Genomic DNA, 26,190 nt, shown 5'->3' on the forward strand with positions numbered 1-26,190 from the left:
TTTTGGTTTAGTATCTAATTGTAGTTGATTGGATGTGGAATTGCAAAACTTATAGCTATATGCTTTTGGTTATGACCATTTCAATTGACATTTAGTTTTTTTATGTAGTTGTTTAGTAGTATGTCAAATCTGATGCCGGAATTGCAGAATCTTAAAGGCTTTATGTACACAGATCTGACCGCTGATGATGAGGTATACATTTACTATTTAACTTGGTTTTTTTCGAGTTTTCAGGGTTTTCATGAGTTAGGATAACTATCTGGAACATTGTTTGTAGCTCAACTATATGCCAGCTAGGCAACCGATAGCGAAATTACCTCTCAGATTAAGGAAGCTCTGACCATTCAGTTGGTCTCCAATTCTTTTCGAGATCTTTTTTTTGTAAATTTTTAGAGTTTTAATTTGGTTATTTTTTTTTCTGTACCAATTCTTTGAGCACCCACTGCCGTTTAGCTTGGAGTTACCCTAGCCAAACTATACTACCACACCACTAAGGAGTCAGACCAATTTCTTGACGATCAAATTTTGTTCTGCTGCAGATACATTATTTTGCGTTTCAATCCGCTTGATAGATTGATTAAATAATTTTTTTTCTTCACTTTGCCGTTAATGTGGAAGAATTATAGCACATACTATATATATACATATGTCCAGTTATTATTTATTGTTTATCTATCTACATATCTACATGTATCATTAGGCACATTGTTTACTACCTATGCACATAGATTGAATGTATATGTATGTGTATAGATTTTTTTAATAAACGTGTTTCTAGATATCTTATGAAAATTATATGCTTTTGAATTGGATTTGCTGAGGTTGCGACAGTGGAGGACTTTGAATATTGTTTTCTCTTTTTGTTTGCCTTAAATATCTTAATTCCAAATTTGGTTAGCAGTTTGGGCCTCCTACTTAATCGTTTTACGTACAAATTTCTTGCTTTTATTTAGCGATTGAATAATTTTTTTTAGATAAAACTTTCGATTTTTTTGCTTTTTTCGCTAATAGGTTGATTAAATTATTGGTTATAATGTCCGTTCATCTTAGCAACGATCATATGCCACCGCAAGGGTGCACGATATGCCAAGAAGTATTTTCTGATCGCGATGATATTCTAACGACTGCGTGTTCTCATCGCTTCCACAGATCATGTTTGCTAAACTGGTTGAAGAGGAATTCCTCGTGTCCACAATGCCGAGCTAAATGCACTTCTAGGGAATTTCAGCAAAATACGGGCACACGTACCCGAGGTCGTAATAGGGATTTAGAACTGCCTCAGAATAGCCAGGAGCAGGGACAGGCCTGTGAAGGGACCGCGAATTTGACTACGGCTCAATCACAAAATATGAGCAATTAGGATGAGGAAAGTCGCGTTAGGAACATTGTTTCTGCTGTAATCTCTGCTAGACAGGCCACGTTATTTGACGATCTTGAGAACCGCGTAGGACAGTTAATCGAGCAAAGACTCGAAAGCACTCTTGCTTACGTATTGACTAGATTAAACTTGAATGCGGGAAATCCAAATACGCAGGCAGTTCCACCAGTAGATAATACTAGCCCAGTAGGAAATAATGCTCATGCAAATCCCCAGCCTAATAACTCGACTCCGTTCTGGCCAAGGGACATCCCACACTTGCCGAACCACTCCAACCACAATTTCTATCGTGCTGTTGACCAGTTGCGTTTTAGCGACATGTCAAGTGTTCCCAATTACAGCAGAATTTCACAACTTATTTCGAGTTGGGGCATCACATTCGATGGGTCAACGCGCATGTCTGTCGACAGTTTTATCTACCGCATTGAGTGTCAGGTGATAGATACACTTGGGGGGAATTTCAACCTTCTATGCGAGCACGTACAGAGCCTATTTACTCATGATGCCAAGAATTGGTATTGGAGATACCGTCGATCTGTGGAACGAGTTACGTGGATCTCACTGTGCCAGGCCCTCAGAACTAATTTTCAACAACATAAAAGCGATTTTGAACTTAAAGAACAGATTAGGGGCAGAAAGCAGGGAATAAGTGAGGGTTTTGACGAGTGTTCTTAAACTTGCCGAACCCTTACAAGTGCCATTAACTGAAGCTGAGTTAATTGAGATTCTACAGCATAATTTGCGCCCGCGCGTACGACAGCAATTGCTGTATGTCCCTATCAACTCGCTTGCAAAATTGCGTCGACTTTGCTTGAAGGGAGAAAGCCTTGCTAGTGAAATCAATAAGGCCGGAAATCCGCTTCCCTCCGCAAACGCTCGGCAGATCCCACGTCGATATGCTAATGAGGTTCAGTACGAGACCGAAGTACCCGAAGACTTAGAGTGTGACATAGATGAAGTAACGAAACGATCCGTTGATAATAGCAAATTAGTCTGCTGGAATTGCAGAGGTGAGGTACATAGGTATCTCGATTGCTTAAAAGACCGAACTATATTCTGTTATGGTTGTGGTAAACCCAAGGTCTATCGACCAAACTGCGGATCCTGTTCGGGAAACGTGAGAGTGAGCGAGGCTTCGAAGTTGAACCCTCGCACCGATCGCAAGAACTAACAATGAAACAGCTGTTCCTACGCCCCGACAATTCCTATGATTTAAAAATCAGTCCCGTTGTTCGTGAAATTGTGCCGTACGAAGTTCGTCTACAAAATTATAATGAAGTTAGAGATCGAATTTTCAATAGAGATAGTAAGATACCACCACCCGTTAGTCGTTCGTCCGCCCGTATGAAAGAGTTTTGGCGAAATATTAAGGTAAAACGCAAGTCACTTAAAAACTTTGTTTCCTCAATAATAAAGAAATCTCCTGACCTTAGACCATATGCAAAAGTTGAGATTCTCGGTTCAGATTACTTAGGACTTCTAGACAGTGGAGCGCAGGTCTCTTGTATAGGATCTTCATTCGCTGAAGAAGTGTGCAAACAAAAAAAATTGCGAGCCCATAAAACAGCTGTGTGTACCGCTGACGGAAAAACACAAGTTGTATTCGGCATTTTAGATCTTGAAATAAAATTTGAAGGTCAAAACGAAACGATCACGTTTTTTGTAATTCCAAGCATGTCACAAAAAGTCATCCTGGGAGTAGATTTTTGGCTAAAATTCCGAATCGCACCCCACATAATATCCGAAGTTACACTCGATTTAAAACATGATGATAACACCCTTTTCCTAAGTGATGAGCAACATCGCCAATAAATAAAAACAGATTCCCGAGTTGTGAAAAGGAAGGCTTAGGAAAAACGTCTCTTATGGAGTACATGATAGAACTCCAGCCCAATGTCCGTCCGATAAAACAAAGATATTTTCCCATATCTCCTGCTATAGAAAAATTAGTTCACGCAGAAATTGACGAAATGTTGAAGTTAGGTGTAATCGAAGAGTCTCCTAATAGTCCATGGTCCAGTCCGGTCGTGCTAGTGAAAAAGCCAAATAAAGTCCGTCTGTGTTTAGACTCTAGGAAAATAAATAGCGTTACCGTTAAGGACGCATATCCCCTTCCACATATTGATGGTATATTAAGTAGAATACCAAAGGCTAAGTACATAAGTTCACTAGATCTGCGTCGAGCCCTTTGGCCAATACCTCTGTCCGAAAACTCTAGAGATTACACTTGTTTTACAGTCCCTAATCGTCCGTTGTACTGTTACTGCGTAATGCCTTTCGGCTTATGCAACGCCCCTCAAGCACTTTGCCGCCTGATGGATCGCGTCATTCCACCCCAATTGAAGAATCAAAGTTTTCGTCTATCTAGACGATCCGGACAAAATTTCGGCTGTGACAAATTACCCAGTACCAACCAGTGTAAAACAACTTAGGCGTTTTCTCGGAATGGCCGGTTGGTACCGCCGTTTTGTGGATAATTTTGCCTCCATCACAACTCCCTTGACTAACTTGTTAAAAAGAGAAAAAGCTTTGTTTGGAACGAAGATGCGCAAAAAGCCTTCGAAACCTTGAAGGAAATGCTATGTTCAGCCCCGGTCTTAGCGAGTCCGAATTACGAAAAACCCTTCATAATTCAATGCGATGCGTCAAAACTTGGTGTTCGTGCGGTTTAAGCTCAGCGAAATGAGGATAGCGTAGAAGTTCCAATAGCTTACTTCTCACAAAAACTCAACAAGGCCCAAAGTAACTACAGCGTTACGGAGCTGGAGTGCCTTGCCGCTATTCTTAGCCTAATAAATTTCGGGCTTTTGTTGAATGCCAAGATTTCACCATTGTGACGGACCATGCCAGTCTACAATGGCTTATGCGTCAGACCGATCTGTCCACCAGACTAGCCCGATGGTCGCTTAAGTTGCAAGGATATCGCTTTAAAATAGAGCATAGAAAAGGTTCCCTAAACATAGTGCCTGATAGTTTATCACGTCAAAATTTTGACGAAGCTGAAGTGTTAGAAGTCCATCCGCTAGTAGATATAGAATCGTCCGAGTTTCAGTCCGATGAGTATATGAAGTTATTAAACCACGTCCGGAGCAATGAGAGTCGCCTACCTGATTTACAAGTCCTAGATAACCGAGTGTATAAAAGAACTGAGCATCCAAATAGATACCCAGAGCGGGAAACATATAACTGGAAGCTATGGATCCGTAGAAATCTTGTACAATAAGTTATTGAAAACGCTCACACCCAGCCCACTAAATGTCATGGTGGGATAGCGAAGACACTAGAGCGGTTGAGAATGAACTTTTACTGGCCTAACATGACAGTCGATGTAAAAGAGTTTGTAAGCCAATGCGATACTTGCCGGCGTAGCAAAGCGCCGAACACTGCGTTGCGTCCGCCCATGACCGCACAATATGCCGTTCAGCGACCATTCCAAAAACTTTATATTGATTTGCTAGGTCCTTACCCTAGGTCTAAGCAAGGGAATACAGGAATTTTAATAGTCCTAGACAATTTTACAAAGTTTCCAATGCTCAAAGCTCTTAGAAATTTTAACACACCGGCTATATGTGATTTTTTAAACGACCAAGTCTTTAGCGTTTTTGGTACTCCAGAGATTGTCTTGAGTGACAATGGAAAACAATTTAAATCCTCACAATTTAATAACTTACTGGCTGAACGCGGAATCAAACACGTTTATACCGCACTATATAGCCCCCAAGCGAATGCGAGCGAGCGAGTCAATCGATCCATAATTGCGGGAATAAGAGCCTAACTAAAGGAGGACCAAACCTTGTGGGACAAGCACTTAGCTAGCATCGCTGAATCCTTGAGAAGCTCCTTTCACCAGTCAATTGGATGCACTCCATACTACGCTCTTTTTGGACAGCAAATGTCTTCGCATGCTGACGAATACAAATTGCTACGAAAACTGGAATCGCTAGACGACAACATTCTAAGTAGAAATGACAAGCTTGAGTTGATACGCAAGTCCGTTACTGAAAATATTAAAAAAGCGTTTGATAATTCGGCCAAACGTGACAACTTGCGAAGTTCTGCAGAAACTTTCAACAAAGGAGATTACGTATATCGGAGGAATTTTGTTTTGAGTGATGCCAGTAAGAAATTTTGTGCGAAGTTCGCGCCTAAATTCATAAGAGCGAAAGTCGTTGCCGTTAAAGGCAATTGTTTATACGAATTGGTAGACGAGTTTATCACGGAAAAGATATACAAAAAGATAAAAGTTAATTCCCACCGCACCAACCCTCTAAGTGGGGGGGTGTGTACCGTAGGTACATGACTAAAAAAACAAAAAGACAGCCCCGCAGCTAAGTATGTTTTTATAATCAATTGAACATTTTTTTTTATCACTTCCGGTGTTTCTTTTCGGACACCCTGTTCCGCTTACTTAACACAGCTCCCGAAGATAAAACGAAATCTCCTTCATGGCATCTTCTGATCATATGGTTGCCGGTGATGTTTAAGTTATCGATAAATCTGATTATTTTCCGGCTTAGGAATAACTTCCGGGATGACTATTCGTTCTTTTCTCTGGGAGTCTTCAAGTCGGTTACATCGTGGTCGTTCAAAGTATTGAAAAAAAAATATAAAAAAATAAAATTATTTCTTTAAGGTTTTTTTTGTGATAAAAAGTTAATAACGACTTAAAGTTGCGAGCATTATAATAGGTAAGAGATCCCCAAAAAAAAAAATTCACATAATATGTTTTGTGAAAGTGGTAGAAAAACGAAACCCGAATTTCCTCTAAGTGATAAATTTAACTCCCTTCCAGAAATAATTTAAAACCTTCAACTAAAGGAAATCACCATTAATCTGGACAGTGGGTTGGAAGTCTTTTGCGGCCCTTAATTAAATTATTCGGGCATATGGTCTAGTCAGCCATCTGTACGTCCATCAAAATCCACAGTCTTGCAATTACAACGAACGCGGCATAAATTTTACTCCCGGTGGCGTATAAAATAATAATAAAATAATGATTCAATGATTTGCAAGCGTTGCTCGTTAGTAAGTCTATTCATGATGAAATGTCAAAGCATACTGAGCATCTTTCTCTTTGACACCATGTCTGAAATCCCACGTGATCTGTCAAATACTAATGCATGAAAATCCTAACCTCAAAAAAATCACCCGTTATATTAAATTTTTTAAGATTCCTAGATGCTTGAAAATATTTGTATGTATATGCGTATATGCATACACCAGTAAATTGTTTCATCTCGAATGGTGAATTGAGTTATGCTGAATTCAGTAATAGGGATCCGCGACCACTAAAAACCTAAATTGAAAGAGTTAAAACAAAAATTATATATATAAAGTTAGTTAACATTAAATAATGTTACATTCACCTTCTCATACTTACCTTATTCCTATGCTTACCTTTTAAAAATAGAACTATTTTGAGTTGCTTTTATATATCTAATATAAAAATCACCACGTTGTTAAAGCATTTCTGAACATAAGTTAGATTTTTATGATTTTCGCACTTACCTTTCATTTTCATACTTACTTACTGCTTAACTTAATGTTAATTACATATATATATATGTGATTGTTAACATACGTACATATGTACATTATTACCATGTGGTGAACCCACAACTCTAACCTAACTCAACAACGTGTTGTAGTTTCACATTTTCCTGTTTTATTTTTACATAGACTTTGTTCTAATTTTCTTTCCTCCCTCTCAATCGTGTAAATTGGTGAATTTTTAAGTTAATATTTGTTGAGAGGCTGTATTATTTCATTGGCTTTACGTTTTTACTCTCGCATTGTTTTTTTGTTTTTGTTCACTTCAGTAGGAGTGATACAGTCGCGGTCAAAAAAATAAGTACGCTGAAAATAGTATAAAAAGAATTATTGTGACAACTTTTTTTTGCCGGATTGCAATTTTAATTATTTCTTTATATTATACAAAGTATAACGACCAATTAAAAATTAACAAACACTGTAAAGGGGTTTCAGCAAGTCATCATTGCCGCAAGTACACAGCAAGGAAGGCCTTCTTCGCTACGTGGGACTGCGTTGCCGACCAAAAATGTAAGTCAAGCTTCATTTTGATTCCTTTTACACTTTCATTTGTTTTGTTTTAGCATAAGTAACTAAAGCAAGCAAATATATGTAGGTATGTATGTACGTAGTATGAGCGTGAGTGCCTGATCAACTTTTCGTTTACTTTGGTCTTGTCCTATATTTCTGGATGATCAGCGCCCATATATAAATATACATACATACTTACGTATATGACCTAGTTTTTTTACGTGCTCTGAATTTTTTTTTTGTTGCTTATAAATTTGCTTATACATTTTTTTTTGCCTATGCCTACATATATACACGTACGAGTGTGCATTGAAAATAAGATTTTGGAGTTTCCCATACGCACATATATATATAAATTTTGAGAGACTAGGGTCAATGACCATATAAAGCACATATTGTTGAGGTAGGTTAGGGAAATCAGCTGTATAACCATACACCCAAAAATAATATTAGCATACATTGGTTTTAGTTTAAGATTTAGAGTTATATTCATAATTAGACTTACTTGCTTTGAATTTTTATATATCGTAGAACCAAATGAGCTGAATTTAGAAAATAAAGTATTGTAGTACCATGGTTTGTTAAAGTAATTATGTAGGTCTGATTTCCTAAGGGTGGTGTGGGATACACGGGGCTTTGCTGAGATCTAAGAAGCCATGGTAGGGTGGGTTAAGAGCAGCCGCAAAAATATACGGGCGCGCTGCATGGGTTAGGGGATTCCGGGCTTTGGTGGTTATTGTGCCCAATCTAGTGGTAGTGTTTATTAGTGTGCAATTTTAGAAGAATTTCGTTAGGTCTCTGAGTCGAAGGATGTTGGCTTGGTTTGCTTTCGTGTATATGAACTCCCCCCAGACTGAAGCTCCGCTACATCCGCCAGTGCACACACCGCGACTGCAAACAAGCGTTGCAAGCCCATCCTATAGGCACGGCTGAAGGGGTACGTAACAAGCTATTGTTATTTTTAAAATGTGAAAAGTTAGTTATTTTTATGTAGAATCGAAGGTTAAGTAGAAGTCGGAAGAAAATTACTTTGAAATTTTAGACAACTATTTATCCTCTGCGATAGCACCTATAAATGAAGCAGCAGAAGTTTATACGAAAATATAAACATTGAAGCTACCTTACATGAAAGCTAATATTAATGTTTTAAACTTCTGGAAAGAGATGCAGTTAAGTGACCCAAAGCTCTATGAGCTAAGCAAAGTATGCTTTGCGATTCCACCCACTCAAGTATGTAAAAATAATTTTTGAATTTTCCAATAAAATGTTATAATTTTTGTTTTTTTCTAAGGTCACAATAGAAAGGGCGTTTTCTTCCCTGAAATTAGCAGCCCGTAGCCATAGCAATAGTAGAAGCAAAAATTTCGCTTTGCTATGCTCCTCACTGCAATCACAGTTTTTTTATTTGCTACGACTCTAAAAAGTACATTGTTCGTTTTTGTGCTCTATTCATCTGCGTTAGTAGTACAACGAAGCCCAGTCGGGAGCCGAGTAATACAAATGCTTTTCGCGTTTTGTACTACCTGCTCTGCTACTGCTCTCTTCAAATGAAGAGCGGTAGCAAAAGCGAAGCAATAGGTTTGTAGCTATTGCTACTATGGAGTAGTATGCAAACACTGTTTTTAGCCATTTGAAACGTGTACTTTATTCTACTAGAATTCAATGGGCTACAAAACTGCATACTCAAGAATTTAATTAAAAAGCTCGAAATTTTAACGAAAATTTGTAGATTTTTTTTTTAATTGCATAAATTTTTAAGGCAGTGTCACTCGATTGGTACATTTGTACACATTTGTACAGATTTGTGACGTGGCGTCACGTGACATAAATTTCCATCGTTATATTTTAGTTAATATTACTTTTAAATGAACTTTTAACGCAAATAAAACATGTATTTTATATAGAATATACTTTATATTTTGACTTTAGTGCAAATTCAGGGTAAGTTTTTTGGAAATCCATGATTTATTATGTTTCAACTACATACGCCAAATTCGAACCAAATCAGACCATAAATACGGTTTTTCGAAATATCTCGACCTTGGTGCCACCTAGGAAGGCCATTTTACGCAAACATGATTCTACTTACATAGCCAGTATATATTTTAAAAAGCAGACAAATCGGCCCGTAAATACGTTAGATATAAGACTTTTATTTTTTTTGTCGTGGTGGACCTTCCGATGGAATGTCTAAATAATTTTTATCCCAAGAGCCACCGTTTCCGAGATATAACGATTCAAAAAGTTGGAAGTCAGTTAGATTATTTAAGTAACTTCTTTAACAGTGAAGAATAGTTTTTCTTTCACGACTTTTTCAAAAAGCTTTGAACATGTGGTGAGTTTAGATATGGGCCTGAAGTTTCTAACATCATTCTTATTACCCGATTTGAAAATCGGAGAAACAGATGCAACCTTCCAACGGTCAATAAAATCACCGAATGTGGAACAGTTGTAACATCGCTGACAAAATTTGATTTGAAGAAATCTGCGAAAATATTTACAGAATCCGATAGACTCTCAGAATATTGTCCATTGAATATCATTCAAGTAGGAATATTCGTACAACCTTTCTTTAACCGAATATACCTCCAAAAGGCTTTGGGGTTTCTTTTTAGTTCATCTTCATACCGAGAAATATACTGATTATATAAGACTTTATCAAGCTCATTAAAATGAGTCGAATACTGAAGATATTTTTCGTTGAAGAAAGACATTGTTGGTAGTTTTGTATAGATTAAGATACTTATTTCTTTGATTCTTCAACTTCTTTAAGTTCTTGGTGTACCAGGGAAGTTTATGAATTCGAGCGGGCCGACGAGGGAGAGAGAAAGATTTTAAAGATGTTGAACAGAAAGAAGTCAAAGCATTCGGATACACTTTTTGTTATAAAGAAAGATTTCCAGTCAATTTCTGAAATTCTGGAGTTTAAGTAATCAAAATCCGCACCTCTGAAGTCGAAAGACCACGAATCATTGGTGGCCACTGGAGAAAAATTAAAAAATTCGAGGGATAAAGAAATAATGACGTGAAGCATATCAGATTTACATATTGGGATGTTACATTCGTTTAATTGAAAAATTAAGTTCTCATCGACAAAAATTAGATCTAAGATATTATTTAACTTATTAAAAAAGGAATTTATTTGGATAAGGTTGAAACTAAACTGGCTGTTGAAAAAGTTAATTTCGTAAGAATTGCTTATGTTGGTTGGCTTTCGAATATTAGTTCTAAGTAAATTAGACCAAACTATTTTGCTGAGGTTAAAATCAGCGTCGCGGACCTAAACATACCAGCCCAAGGGGGCTCTAATAAAAACCCACCATATTAATTTTTCTTTAATATCTATAAGGTACAGACATCGGCCTGCCACAATTTTATTATAAGTATAGACAGAGATAAAAATCCCGTGTCACTGTGTTCATTTCCGCTAATCTCCGAAACCACTTAACCGATTTCAATGAAAATTTGTGTGTATTGGGTGTGTATTGTTGGTTCCAACTTAAAATATAGGATAGTTCTGAATTCGAGAAAAAATTAATTATTTTCATAGAAATTTTTTCTATGCTGCTGTCAGCGTGCTTATCTTAATATATAAAAATCCCCTGTCACTGTGTTCGTTTACGCTAATCTCCGAAACCGCTTAACCGGTTTCAAAAAATTTTGTGGGTGTATATTGTTGGTTCTAACTTACAAGATAGGATAGTTGTGAACCCGAGAAAAAATATATTTCTTTCATCGTAATTTTTCTATGCTCCTCGAAACGTGCTTATCTTATTTTAGCATACAAAAATCCCGTGTCACTGTGTTCGTTTACGCTAATCTCCGAAACCGCTTAACTGATTTCAATGAAATTTTGTGGGTGTGTATTGTTGGTTCCACCTTAAAAGATAAGATAATTTTGAACCCGAGAAAATTATTTTTTTTTCATCGAAATTTTTTCTATGCTTCTTTCATCGTGCTTACTTTACTATAAAGAAATCCCGTGTCCCGCTTAACCGAGTTCAATGAAATTTTGTGGAACCATTTTGAAATATGAGTGTTTTTACTCTCTATAAAAAAATCCCGTGTCACTGTGTTCGTTTACGCTAATCTCCGAAGCCGCTTAACGGATTTCACTGAAATAAAAGATATGATAGTTTTGAACCCGAGAAAAAATATTCTTTTTTCATCGAAATTTTTTCTATGCTCCTCCCAACGTACTTATTAATATATAAAAATCCCGTGTCACTTGTTCGTTTACGCTAATCACCGAAACCGCTTAACCGATTTCAATGACACTTTGTGTGTATTGGGTGTGTATTTTTGGTTTGTGTTTTATACACAGGGTAGTTTTGAAGTCGAGAAAAATATTTTTTTTTTCATCGAAATTTTTTCTATGCTCCTCTCAGCCTGCTTATCACAGCGCACGGCAGTGCGCGCGAATGACGAAAGCAGCCACAGTAGCATGCTGAAATGACTCGCTTATATATACACGAGATTTGGAAGTTTTTATCCAGACGTCCAATCGACATGGTTGAGATATCGTTGGAAAGGTCTTGCAGAGTGTGTCCAGAAAATGTATTCAAGCTTCATAAACGATTAACCGGATTCTTAAAAATTAGACTAAAGTTTTGCGAAACAAAAAACGTTTTTTTGCTTTTGCCGGTTTAAGGGGGCATGTGGGTACATTCAACATATTTGCTGAAAATATACATTTCGGGCATTTTCTCAAAAACTGGTCAGTCGATTTTATTCTAGGTTTCCACAAATCTAGCCCAAATCTTAACTTTCATCTGGTGTATAGCTTATATCTGGGAAAACTCTTGTTGTGGAGATATTGCGATTCAAATTGATAAAATGTCGCTCTAAAAAGAGTCAAATGGATAAAAATTAACATATCCGTCTAATTCGGTTACTTTAAGATAAAAAAATAATATATCCAGTTCCCCGAAAAAAAATTCCCATTCACCGATTGCCACCTAAACCGAAATTCCCTGCAAATCGGGGAATTTCCCGCGAGTTGACAACTTGAAGGATGCAGCTGTGCTAATCACTTCGTACATGTCTTGGAAACCACAATTTGTGTGTATTTTAGAGTTTTTTTCAGTCACATGCCGAAATTGTAACATTTTTCCCCATTAACTATGCTACATTGGTTTATCACCCACACTTAACCTACCTGGGAAGACGCGTACAATATTACCTACTGTTGTACATAAATATGTATGCATGAATGCATTTAGTTCACCCAATTGCCGCTACTACTTACATACGTATATATAAATTATCACTGAACAAAACTACTTGAGAAACAAGTAATTTTTAGCAAAAAAACCGACTTCAATTCTCATATAAAATATATATATATTTCATGATCCAATGATTGGCTCTGAACCAGATTAGTATGGGACCACCTCTGAGACACTACCTCTCCGTTGCAAAAAGAATTATCGAAATCGGTTGACGTGGTCCAAAGTTATGCGGTAGCATACATAAAAAAAAATAAATACAAAAAAATAAAAATATTCCGACGAACTGATAACCTCCTTCTTTTTTGGAAGTCGGTTAAAAAGCATTAGTTTAATAGCACGAGTGCAACACCGCACACGTGATTAAAGTAAAACTTCTTAAAAAAAGAAATCTTAACAAAAATAATCTACGAGACAATCAGACGAATACAGTGGTTTATTGTATCCAAAGTTGGTACCAAGTTGATAAGTTTTTATCATGTCTCATAATTTTTATTTTTTTTATTTTTTCGAATAAAAAGGATATGGTCATTCTTTTTCGCTTTATTCCGTATTCGAAAAATTTTATGGTTCTATGGACACATCGATTTGAATACATAATTTAGATTAAGATAATATTTTTAGCAATTTATTTGANGCATTTTTCCGTAGTTAAGCAGAGTTTTTATGGTTTCACAATTGGTTGAAAATTACGGCCAAAACCGTCGTTTAAACATTTTCGAATTGTGTATACATGTTGCTGCAACATGTTCAATTTGACATGTTTCGCCTGTTGCTTCACTACACATTTGAAATTAAGCTTTGAAATAAAGATAAATATGAAGATGAAGAAATAAATGATAACGATGAAGTCAAAAAAAAAGAAGGCAAAAGTGAAGATAAAGTCGAAAATGGAGACAGTGACCGATACATAAGAATTAGGGTAACTGAAATCGTAAGAACATTTCTTGAAACTTCTTTAGCGGCAGTTGTTATAGGTATAATAATCGATTAAATAATTGATTTTGTTATCGATTTAGTCATTTATATTTTTAACGATATGTACAATAATCGATACTGATGATTGTTATATTTATCGATGAATTAATCGATCTTACAATCGTTGTATTTTTCTATATGTTTATGGATATTGTTATCGGTATTTTTATCGACACAGTTACCAACAGGGTTATCGATATACTAATCGGAACATGGAATGTGATCACCTTACATGACATCACATCACATTTTATCACATGATATGAAGAGACATCACATGATATTACATCACATAATATGATATCACATCACACGATATCACGTGACATCACATTATATGGCATGACATCACATGACTTGACATCACATGATATGACATCGTATGGTATGACATCATATGACATGACATCACAGGATATGACAACACATGACATGACATCCTATCACATCACATAAAATCACGTCACATCTTATCACGTCATCGCACCTCATCTCATCTACGTGAGAAGAAACAGAAAGGATATAAGCAAAGATGTGAAAGATAAAAACAAAGATGAAGACCAAGGTAAAGTTACCGATTTCAAATCCAAAAACACTGTTGGAAAAGCAGTTTTCTGTAGATGAGGAGAGTTTTTATAGTTTCGAAATTGGATGAAAATCGTCGTTTAAAAATTTCCATGTTTGTGTATGGTTGTTTTTGCAACCTATTCAATTTAAGCGGTTTCGCATTTGGTTTTACTTCGTATTTGAAATTAAACTTTGAAATAAAGATAAATATGAAGATGAAGAAGCAAGTGATAACGATGAAGACAAAAAAAGGCAAAAGTGAAGATAAAGTCGAAAATTGAGATAAAGGCGAAAATGGAGACAATGAGAAATACATAAGAATTAGTTTAACAGAGCTGAAATTTTCCGATAGGAATCGAAATAAAATCAGCCATAAAGGTTACTGAAATTTATCGAATCATCGAAGTTTATAGCTATCGAAATTTATCCATGCTTATTAAGTTATCGCACCATATCGATTTATTCAAACCGATCAATGTTTACTGAGTTGACGAAATTTATACACACAGAAACTAAGTTGTCCAAATTTACGGATAGTTATCGAGCTATAAAAACATGTGGGATTAACGAAATTTGCCAAGTTAAAGAAATGTATCAAGTTATCGATATTTATTGAATGATCATTATTTATAGACTTAACGAAATATATCGAGGTGACGTAATGCATGGAGTTCTTTCAACTTACAGAGTTATCGATAATTATTGATCTACTGAAATTGGTTGGTTCCACGAAGCGAAGTTTATGGAATTTTCAATATATATCGATTTATCGAAATTTCAAGATTATATAAGCTTATCGATTTATCACTGCTTATCGAATTTTATCGTGCTAACAGAGTGTAATGAGATATCAAAATTTTTCGATAGTTTTCGAAAAATGTGGGGATGTCAAAAGTAAAAATTTATAAAGGTATCCAAAGTTTTTACATTTTTCAGTTATCGAAATTTATCGAGCCATCGAATTTCACATTTATCGAAATTAGTCGAGTTAACGAAGTTTGTTGAGTTATCGAATTTTAGTGTTCTTGAAATTCATGGAACTATCGATATGTATCAAATCATTGAAATTTATCGATAAACTTGAAAGTATCGGGTCAATTCCAATTCCTGCCGAGGTCCTCCAAAGACCAACAGAAGATTTTCCGGTTAGTTAATTTGTACCGTATAAGTTTTGCTACGTGTTAAGTTAGAAAACATCTCCAAGGCTAGAAAAACTGTCGAATTTCGACAGTAACTGGCACTCTAGTTTAGATTATTGTTTGTATTTTCGTCGATTTTAAATTTGCTACCCCAAAATAATTGATATAAAATAAAACACCTCTTTGAGGTAAAACTTTCGAGTGACGAAAGCTGAACTAGAAACACAAAATTTATGATATCAATTTCGTGACGAAAATTATACGCATTTTTTAACTGCCTTTGAAACGTGCGAAAAATCTTTTATTATTTATTCGGAACGTTGCGGAATTTTGCTAGAAACACAAAATAAAAGAATGAAATTTTGCAAAGATTCGTATGAATAAAAAAGATTTTTCGTACGTTTCGTACCTTGGATAAATGGAAACCTACATACCAAATTTCGTTGAGATATCTAAATTTTTGCTCGAGTTATCGTGTACACGGACGGACGGACAGGCGGACAGACGGACGGACATTTCGTTGAGATATCTAAATTTTTGCTCGAGTTATCGTGTACACGGACGGACGGACAGGCGGACAGACGGACGGACATTTCGTTGAGATATCTCAATTTTTGATCGAGGTATCGTGTACACGGACGGACAGGCGGACAGACGGACGGACATACAGACATGGCTTAATCGACTTCTCTATTCATTCTGAGCATTTATGTATACATTTTGGCTGTTACAAACAACCGTTATGTGAACAAAGTTAATATACCCTTGTGCACAAGTGCGCTCTGGTATAAAAATATTCCGACGAATTGATAACCCTCTCCTTTTTTTGAAGTCGGTTTAAAACTGGTTATAAGGAGTGGCCGCGGGAAAATACCACTGCAAACGTAAAATTATTGCTACTACGTTTAGATGCGGAGGCATAATATAACTTTTCACCATGGAAGATTCTTATAGATTTTCCTATGTACGTTCGTACACTACCCGGGTAAGGCATTGCCCATCATGAACCCTAGTTCATATTAATTCGTTTTCCAATAAAAAATTTTTCGTCGATTTTATAAGTTTAGGACGAATTTAAGTTCGAAGGTCAACAAGAGGTTGAAAAATACACTTCCGAGAAATAAGATTCAAACAGAATATACGTATTTTTATAATCCGAATATGCAGTAAAAACATGTCCCTTCTAAAAGCATAAACTTCCGGGCAGTTTAACACCGTCATTGCTAGTGAACACTGCATATTCATACTGACTTCGGCAAACCGGTGTTTCGAATGATCGTGAACGAAAGCAGTAGCCACCGAAGTTGATCGTTTGCCGAAAACATGTCACCGCAAAACTGCAAACCTCTTATACCGTGTTCTGATCGACAACGAAAGCACTTTGAGAACGAGTTTTGGGATTGTGGGCTGAAGGCTGTTCACACCGGCTGTTAGTGTTTTAGTTGACATATCTTACATCTTTTGATTACAGTTTTGCTACACAAAAACAAAACCAAAATACTTTTCCTTCATTTTCTTTTCATATACAACCTTTTGCTTTCATTCTTATTTTCTTCGGCCAGCCAATTAACAATAAAACGATGATAAAATATGACTTCCACTTCGATAAATAATCGAAAAAAACTAATGAAGACACCGATTGGAATGAGTGAAGCGTGAGTTTTCAAGTAGTTTTCAGCGAAAACTGGTTTCCGTTTGACAGATTTTACATGGACGAAAACACAAGTCTTAGGTCGAAAACCAGTTTTAGCATCGAAAACATGTTTTCGATGTCGGTCAGAACATGGTATTAAAATACACTTGACTAATTGAAATGAAGCATTGACATGTATGTACATATCGTCGCTACCATGTCGGACTATCAAATGTGAAAATGGGCACTTTTCAGGAGAGCAAAGAAACTGTTGTATAAAATGTTGTTGTCATTAGAAACAAGTTTGGGAAGTTTTTTTTTTGCTTATAAGAAGACTCGAAACTTGACGATTTGCCAATTTGCATATCACTAGGGGTATTCTCTGAGTCTTGCAAAGCCCTTGCATAGTGCACAGATTGAACGGCATTCCCAGTAAAACCCGTTTTTTCTATGGGATCAGGGCACCGTGCAAGGGCTTTGCATAACTAAGGATGCAAATGATGCATCGATATTTTTGAAACATCGATAATATCGGTTCAAAATTCTATGTTTGCCATCGATGTTTACAATTTCCTAAAATCGCTAGATTGACGATACATCGATGCCAGTTTCAGTGATGTTTTAACATCGACTTATGCTCCTAATATTTTTTTACTGACCATGAATTTTATTACTTATTCTGTTGAGGAATATTCAGAAATTCCGAGTTTACTCTTATCTTTCGACAGTCATTAAAAAAGGACCGGTGTTTAGGCGCGACTGCTAACACGAGGCACCTACAGTGACGGCGCTATCTTCCCATGTTTTAACGACTTTTATACTTTTGTTGTATATTCTTATTGGTACACCTGTACTTCCTCTCTCATAATGAATCCACAGCAATAGTAAAACCAGCAGACAAAAATGTAAATTACGGCATATGTTACAGTTTTGCACTTATATATTTTTAATAACTTTTTGACAATTTTTACTTTACTTTTGCTTTTTTTAGTTCCTGCATGCAATTTGGCATACCTTATTTGTATCTCTGTAAAAATTCTGGAGGTATATCCTCCCATATATCCTTAGTTTGCTTTCGCTCACGTACTCCATTGGACGGACTTGGATACTTAGTAAGCTTTACTTTTAGTTGTTTTAGCAAATTCTCGATGAGATTCATGTCCGCGGATTGTGGAGGTCATTTCAAATTAGCAAATTTTTGCTTTTGTATCCAGTCTTTGCGAACATGTGCAGTATGTTTTGGGTGATTTTTCAGCAGAAACTCTCATTTTTCGACTACATCTTCCAAATTTTGTTGAAATATAAACAGATACTGTTCCTTACGCATAATGCGTACTAACGGACCAACAAAATTTTTGAAATACAACCCCAAACAATTAAGATCCTACCACTGTGATTCACAGTTTGCAGTACATGATGCGCTTAGGCTTAATTTGGGTCTTTGATCCAATACCATTCCCGGCCATCTGATTGAAAGCAATTAATTTAGTCTTGTCAGACCAAATAACCTTCAATTGCACCTTAAAAATGTGTTTTTTTTTTAATACATTCTGAAAGGCCTAACATATCCCAATAGGCAACGGTCCGGTTTTCGCGCGATGCAGTAAAATGCCGCCACACTCACACATGTATTTTGATCAAATTTGCCTTTTTCTTCTTTTATGATCCTTTGCGCTCAATTTGGCAACTCTTCGCCTCGCTGTCTACTGATTTGCATTAAAGTTTAATACCTTAAGCGCTTCTGAAATCGGACCGTAATATTTTTTGGCAGACCTACTTTGTCCTTAATAACATTTTAGGCTATATTTTTTCTCAGTCTTAACATTTTCACGTGGCGAGCTCCATAATTTTTTCCACTTTTCCTACGGTCTCGCGTTTTCGCAGTAAATCTATTATTTACATTTATGTTTCGTGATTAACCATATTATCTACTGGTAATCACTTCTTGAATAAATTACAATACAGAAAAAAGTCATCTGGCTTCCAACTAAGTAAAAGATAACTGTAAAATGCAAAACTGAGAGTGAGTGCAAAACTGTAACTCTGGCCTTAATTTACATTTTTGCCTGCTGGTTTTATTATTGTTGTTGCATTGACTTCAAATCTTTATGAGAGAGAGTAGGGGTGTACCAACAAGAATATAAAACAAAAGTATGAAAGTCGTTAGAACTTGGAAAGATAGCGGTGGCTGAAGTAAAAAGTGTTATAACATGTTACAGTTTTGCTCGTCGCTGTATATGCATGCTATGTACTGCTGCATGTGCAAAAATTTCCTTCATTAAATTAATGAAATTTATGTACATGCATTTCTCAACTGCCATGTAATAAAACTTTTTTAAGTTATAATTTGATGGCAGTTCAAGTATGCTCGGCCTAGTCCAATGCATCGTCCGGACACTGCTTCCTGAGTCTTCTGCGGGGGCCTGCATGGCTTACAACCATGCGGAGGTGGTAATAGTTGATTACCATTGGCCACAGTGCCTACCCACTACTTTTTGGTCCAATAAATATTTTTTTATATACATACATGTAAACATACTGGTCTCCCCTCTCACTGAGTTATTCAACCGGGTTGAAATTTCAAGGAAATTAGGCCTTGGAATTTTAGGCTCAACGAACTTACGACAGCATGCATTTCTATTCTATTTATAGGAATGGTAAAGGAATAATTACAGGGAAATGAATAAATACAGGGAAATACATCCATATGTAAGTATTTTTCTAATTGAATTACAGAGAGTTTGAATTGAAAAGTATTAAATTTTCCTTTTAATGTGACTACAACCAAGCAACTTTTGAAACATCGGAAACTATCGATATATCGATGTTGTTCTGGCGATGTATTTTAGCATCGATGTTAATTTGTCTGATGCATCGAAACATCGATGTATCGATTACCCAAAATTTGCATCCCTATGCATAACTCAGAGAATACCCCCACTCTGAATGCATGCGCAATGTATCATAATTGAAAAAGCATTTTCGCACATTCGATAGTTTGACATAGTAGCGACGATATGTACCAGGGATGTTGCGAATATTTGCATTCGCAATCGTTATGCGAATGATTCGCATCATTTTACACATTTGCATCGACATTCGCATTCGCATCAATTGATAGGAATATTTTGCGAATACGAATGTGTACATGGGAAGAGCACAGTTAACGACCACTAAGCACACAATCACAGCGTAACGCACATACTACATATGTTAAGGATTGTTTTAATTTATCGTTTAGTATTTTACAGGCAAAGCAACCCAAAGAATGATAGATTACAAGATTGCGCATTCCCGACGGCGATGACATTTGTGGTTTAAAAGTAGCGAAGCTGAATAGCAGGATAAAAGAGAATGTGAGATTAGTCAATTATCTTAATATTCCATTTTTCGATAGGAAACTACGCCACAAGAAAGTTTTGCAATCCCTTTTTTAAAGGCACTGTTCGATCGATTTCAATGAAACATACACCGATTTAAAGGATATAACTTCCTCTAATCCAGAAATTTTAATCTCGAGACATAGGGGGCGTGGCATCTGACATATAGACTAAAATGTGAAAACCACTATATCTCTAAAACTAATTATCCTGGGGAACTGAAACTTAGCACAGTGCATAGATTCTAAATACCCTACTTAGCACAGATGCATAGATTCTAAATACCCTACTTACGTCGAAAAGTGGTAGATTTTGGAAAAGGGGGCGTGGCACCTCTCATACAAACTGAAATTCTCATATCGCTTATCCTGAAACTGCAAATGCTAACGCCCTGAAATATGACACAGCAACATATTTTATAGATACCGCTCTTACGGCTTTTGGAAAAGGGGGCGTGGCACATCCCATAGAAACTGAAATTCTCATATCGCTTTTCCCTGCAACCGCTTATGCTAACGTTCTGAAATTTTACACAACCACATACATATGCTATCAATACCGTACTTACGGCGAAAAGTGGTAGATTTTGGAAAAGGGGCGTGGCACCTTCCATATAAACTAAAATCTCATATCGATTATCTCTGAAACTGCTAATGCTAACGTCCTGAAATTTGGCACAGCAACATATGTTATCGATACCGTACTTACGACGAAGAGTGGTAGATTTTGGAAAAGGGGGCGTGGCACCTCCCATACAAACTGAAATTCTCATATCGCATTTCTCTGGAACCGCTTATGCTAACGTTCTGAAAGTTTATACAGCTGCATATGTTATCATTACCGTACTTAAGGCGAAAAGAGATTTGTATTCGAAAGGGGGATGAGGTACCTCGCATACAAAATGCAATTTCCATATCGCTTATATCTGGAAGCACTTATGATAAGGTAATGGAATTTAATACAGCTACATCTATATATGTACATATAAAATGGCAAGAATAATTCAATTGGAACCATTTTCTGCCAGATTTCTAAATGGCGTTAAATGATTGTTATTTTGTGTAATGATTTTTGAAAGGATCAGTGTGTTTGTCTTCTGTTAGGTGGCGCAGGGGTTGAGAGTAGAGATGGGTATGGGACTAAGTATTAAGTCCCGGTCCCGCCCATCCCTAAATTCAATTTTTAACTTCCGAACCCGCTCATTCCGACCTTTTTCATAATTGTACCGCGGGCCCGGGGACCGCGTAATCTATCTCTAAAAAATTTACGTATTTCATATTAATTAAAAAAAATATATAAAATATGAAAGATCTGGCATCCTCCGATTGTTTTGTTTTGCTTTGCTGTTCGTTTTCGTCTCAATAAAACATAAAAGTGCACATTTCATAAAAATTTTTTAAGGAAGATTTTCTGAATTTGCGGAGGTTGCGGTTTTATCGGTAGTATCGGGAAAGGATTTTGGTCCCATTCCGTCCGTGGACAGACCTTCCCGATACCGCCCATCCCGGTCATCTTCAAATCAGTTCCGTGGATCCTGCGGGTCCCGATATCCCATGGCGATCTCTAATTGAGAGCTATCCTTAAAATTTATGGTCAGATTTGCTTCATCTTTAGAACAACAATATCAACATAAAAAATGGTACAACTCGGTAACCCAATCGTGTGATGCAAAAATAGTGGGCTTTAGGCCCAATCTTGACAAAAACCCATGTAAAACCGCCGTAATAGAAGGAATTATTATAGTTTGTTTTACACCTTCGAGGTACTTAACCTCCACTGATTCTGACGAAAAGAAAGAGGAGTTTATGCAGATGTTGGCAATTTAGTTGTAACCTTCCAAGGAGCTCTCAGACCAATATAATTGAGGTTACTTTCTCGGTATAATTTCGAAAGCTACTAAGAAATTTTGTTTTAAGTTTTCCTATAAATAAATTCGTTATACAGTATATTTTGCTTTGCTGCCTTTATCTTTAAGTGCACATTTAAGATACCTACCCCAAAATGCGCATCTGAGACATTATTTTTAACATTTATAAGGAAAGTGCTTCGATAGATGCATTCAACATACCTGCCCATTGGCGATACATGCCTTAAAAATTGTGCAACTAGTATCAATTATCAAAGAAAGTATTACGTTTACCTGCACTGGCCCTACAATTACCTAATTTTACAAGCTTTTATTTATTTTGCTCATATCGCAGAACAACGAAAATGGCTATCAATTTATGTAGTTATATACAGAATAAGATACCATTCGAAAAAAATTTCGCAGGCATTATTTTCTACGTGATAGGTGCTTCTCCATTATTTGGTTTCATAGGGATTCGGATACCTTCCTCATTGAAGTAGTAAAGAAAATTCGCTTAAGTGCCTTTTTCGGTTAGGTGCACAAGTTTTTCGTGCAAAGAAATTTGTGCAGCTAAACAAAATATACTGTACATAAATTTTGGTGGTGGACTTCAAAATCGTCATTCGCATAAAGAAGCCAATATTGGCGATAAGCAAAAATTTAAAAGTGTATAAAAATATATCGAATTTCGACAATTGGGCGATACTAGAACACATAAATCGAGAAGAATTACATCTCCCTTAAAAGTTTTAAGTGATGCATTTTTTCATACTCACAGGAGGAAATATTTTTTGATAGCATGGTTCTGTTAACATTTCCTAAAAAAAGTCTCTGAAAAGGGGCAAAGGTCGCACATAATTTTGGAAAAGGGTCAAAAAATCAAAATTTTCAAAAGGTCGGGTCAAAAAGTATTGGCGCTCAAAAAGGGTCAAACTGCCCCTTAAGTCGCACAACGGCAACACTGTATAGACGGGCTTGCTTATACAGCTGCGGAAATGTAGTGCGCATATCTTCCAATTCCTCCAATGGGTCGCTTTTCAAAGAAGATACTGAAGCATAATAAGCTTTGCGCTTCCGATACAAGTACTTTTTTTCGATACCTACTTGGATCGCAGTAAAAAGTATCGAGTACAAAAATACTTGGTAAATTGAGAAAAGTATCGAGTATGTACTTGGATTTACTTGTATCGATTTATCCCTAACTTTGACTACTAAATTAAAACACTGTATGGGTTAAGCACTGGTTTAATGTTCTAGTATTTTATAAAGTACTTCAACCTTAGCCTCGCAAACGCTGGGCACCTAAGGAGGTAGTGTTAAGGTGATTGCACCTCGTCATCCTCCAGGCAACTGCGACATATGGGATTCGGCGATATGTTCAGCCTTAATACATGAATACATTGGACAGTGACCCGTTAAAACCCCCGCTAAGAGTAGCTTTGTAAGGGCCGTTTCCTCATCTAACCTTTAGATTACCGGCCTGTTTTTCGTCTCGATATACGAGTTTTCATTTTCTCATCAGCGTATTAATTTCTCGAATCGATAAATTGTTGCTCACCCGATGCAACCTCTAAAAATGTGTACCCAACTTTAAATTTCGGTTCGGTTTTGGTTCATGAGTCAGATATATTAGATATTTCAACCAAGGTCTTGGTTTTTGCTAACAATTGCTCTTGCTCTATATTTGCTTATGTTGCATTGCCAACCTTTGAAATTATATGACGAATGTAGTGAATTTTCACTCTACGGAATAACAAATTTATTTTTACCGGTAAGATAAGAAAACCAAAACACTTTAAAGTGAGTAACAATTTATCTGCCCTAACTGGGCAACTTTACTGCTTACATTAGAAAATGGCCCTAAGTGTGTCAGAAAGATGCAATCGCGCACGTTTTGGTTTCTGCTCGTGGCTCGCTGAGCTGACATGAGGCCTATTTATCCAAGAGTGTACCCCATGTGATCAATGGCACTCCCGGCCGCTCTTGATCCGGCGATAGCGTTTCAAGATTACCTTTCCCAGCCAATTCGTCAGCCACACAGGTCTCCGAAATGTCGCTGTTTCCGGGTCACAGCCTAATACAGAAGTATACCGACGCAACTGAGGGAGAGGGCAGATATTTCCTAACCAAAGCATTAAAAGCATGGAGCGAATAGGCGAAATATAAACACAAATATAATTAAATAAAGCGGGAAAATTTTAATATTTTATCTAAAATAAGACCAAGAGCTTAAAAATAACTTATTAAATTTTCTAATTTTATTGTTATTTTCTTCCCATCTCCCGGTCTATTTACTTTGTGCTTTTTCTTTATTTTAGCCTCAAATTGCTTTCGCTACTAAATTTGCTTTGCAACGCAACACAAACACAATCTAGGCAAGCAAGAGATGGCTGTTATGGCTGCTTTTTCAGAGCCGGTAGCATCAGAAGTGGACCAGCTTTGATTTCTTCTTTAAATGATTGCGCCCGATTGTACATCGCCAACACAAGCTATGCCGATTGCGCGAACACTCTGCAGGCCATGGTGAATGAAACGGCCACGCTGCCCTTATCCACCGATTTTTCAGTCGACCCTTGTTATTCGGGCTATTGTGAATTCGTGCGCTGCGTTAGGCGCGTCAACGCTCAAAATTTGGTAAGTTGATTTTTGTAATCCCCAGGGTTGTCGGTGACTTTGAAAGAAACAAATTTTTGACTTTCCCACGAAATATCGTATTGACATCAGTGCGCTCTAATTTTTTAGATATCCAATTGTTATATAGAAAACTTGGGCACCAGGCAATTAACGGATACCCTGGATCGCATCTATTTCTATACGAATGTCACATCCTGCATTTTGGCCAGAACGCGTTGTTCTCAATATAACCCCGTCTCCGGTGAACTGCAAAACACACTTGTCGTGCCAGGCAAACTAGTATTAAGAAAATCGCCGTTTTTGAATGCGCTGCAAATATTGGATAATGGCGACTTGCGTGTGGTATCCTTTTCAACTCGAACAAATATGGCAACCGAAAAGTTTTGTGCCCATTTTCCCAGCGTAGAGCAAGCTTATTATGGTTCATATGTGTGTTGAGTGGCTCAAAAACAACACCTACTTATAAATAAACACATTTATCTATCGTTGCTTTAATATACATACTCATTTTCTTTTCAAATCCAGTATTGTACAAAAGTCTGTCGATAACTTACTAAGTATCTACTGGATTTTAAAAATATCTTCTACAGCATAAAATTAGTGATATTCATAAATAAAAACAGCCTTTAAAAGAAATTCGCAGCAAAAGGACTTGATTTTGAATGGAGTTTTTTCGTCGATCCGTAAAGAAACCAACATTTTAGATAGGGCCTTTCTATATTAAGGTAACGATACGTAGATAAATATGTGTGTGCGTCATTTCCGACCGAAGTGCTATTTTCTGTCCCCCCTTTTTTAATTTTTAATGGTGGCAAACACGAAAACTCAAAAACAGCATTATACGATCCAAATAATAAGCCACCAGCAAAGCTGTTTTTATTATTGTAGGCCGTTTTGTTTTCTTTTGCGAAGGGTATTTCTTTGATATATTCTACCTACTTCATATGAAAATAGTTGTCCCCGCTCAGGTTATTCGATAATTAACATGAATAAAAAGTGTAAATAAAGAAACAATGAAAAAAGCGTAACTGTTTGTGAATCAACATAATAAATATAATAATGTCCCTCCGAATTTTCCTGAATGTCACTTTTTTAATTTTTCCGTGATATTAAAATTGTTAACATAGTTGTTTTGCTCGCCTAAGTGCATTACAGTTAAGAAGCGCAAGAAGAAATAACTTAATAAAAGTAATTATTTTGTGTTTTTGAGTGGATCTATCATTGCACCATGGTAAGTACGGCTAAATATTTCCCGAATGTCACCCAGTTTTTTATGCAAAAAGCACTTAAAATAAGATAACTACCGATTTCCGTTTATTGCTCAAGGAGTTTCAAAGATTGCCT

General features: G+C 36.5%; 1 protein-coding gene across 1 annotated transcript in view; it reads left to right on the top strand.

Moving 5' to 3' along the window:
- LOC108378055 (uncharacterized) overlaps positions 1–25,482 on the top strand; it is a 41,429-nt gene extending 15,947 nt beyond the window's left edge. The window contains exons 4-5 of the mRNA XM_017634359.1: positions 24,531–24,846; positions 24,955–25,482. Coding sequence (XP_017489848.1) covers positions 24,531–24,846; positions 24,955–25,284 — 646 coding nt within the window. The 3' untranslated portion in view covers positions 25,285–25,482. The remainder of the gene's footprint in view (positions 1–24,530; positions 24,847–24,954) is intronic.
- Positions 25,483–26,190: the final 708 nt, after the last annotated feature.

The sequence above is a fragment of the Rhagoletis zephyria genome, unplaced genomic scaffold (assembly GCF_001687245.7).
Source record: "Rhagoletis zephyria isolate East Lansing unplaced genomic scaffold, Rhagoletis_zephyria_1.1 Rzeph_scaffold_00113, whole genome shotgun sequence".
NCBI classification, from domain to species: domain Eukaryota; kingdom Metazoa; phylum Arthropoda; class Insecta; order Diptera; family Tephritidae; genus Rhagoletis; species Rhagoletis zephyria.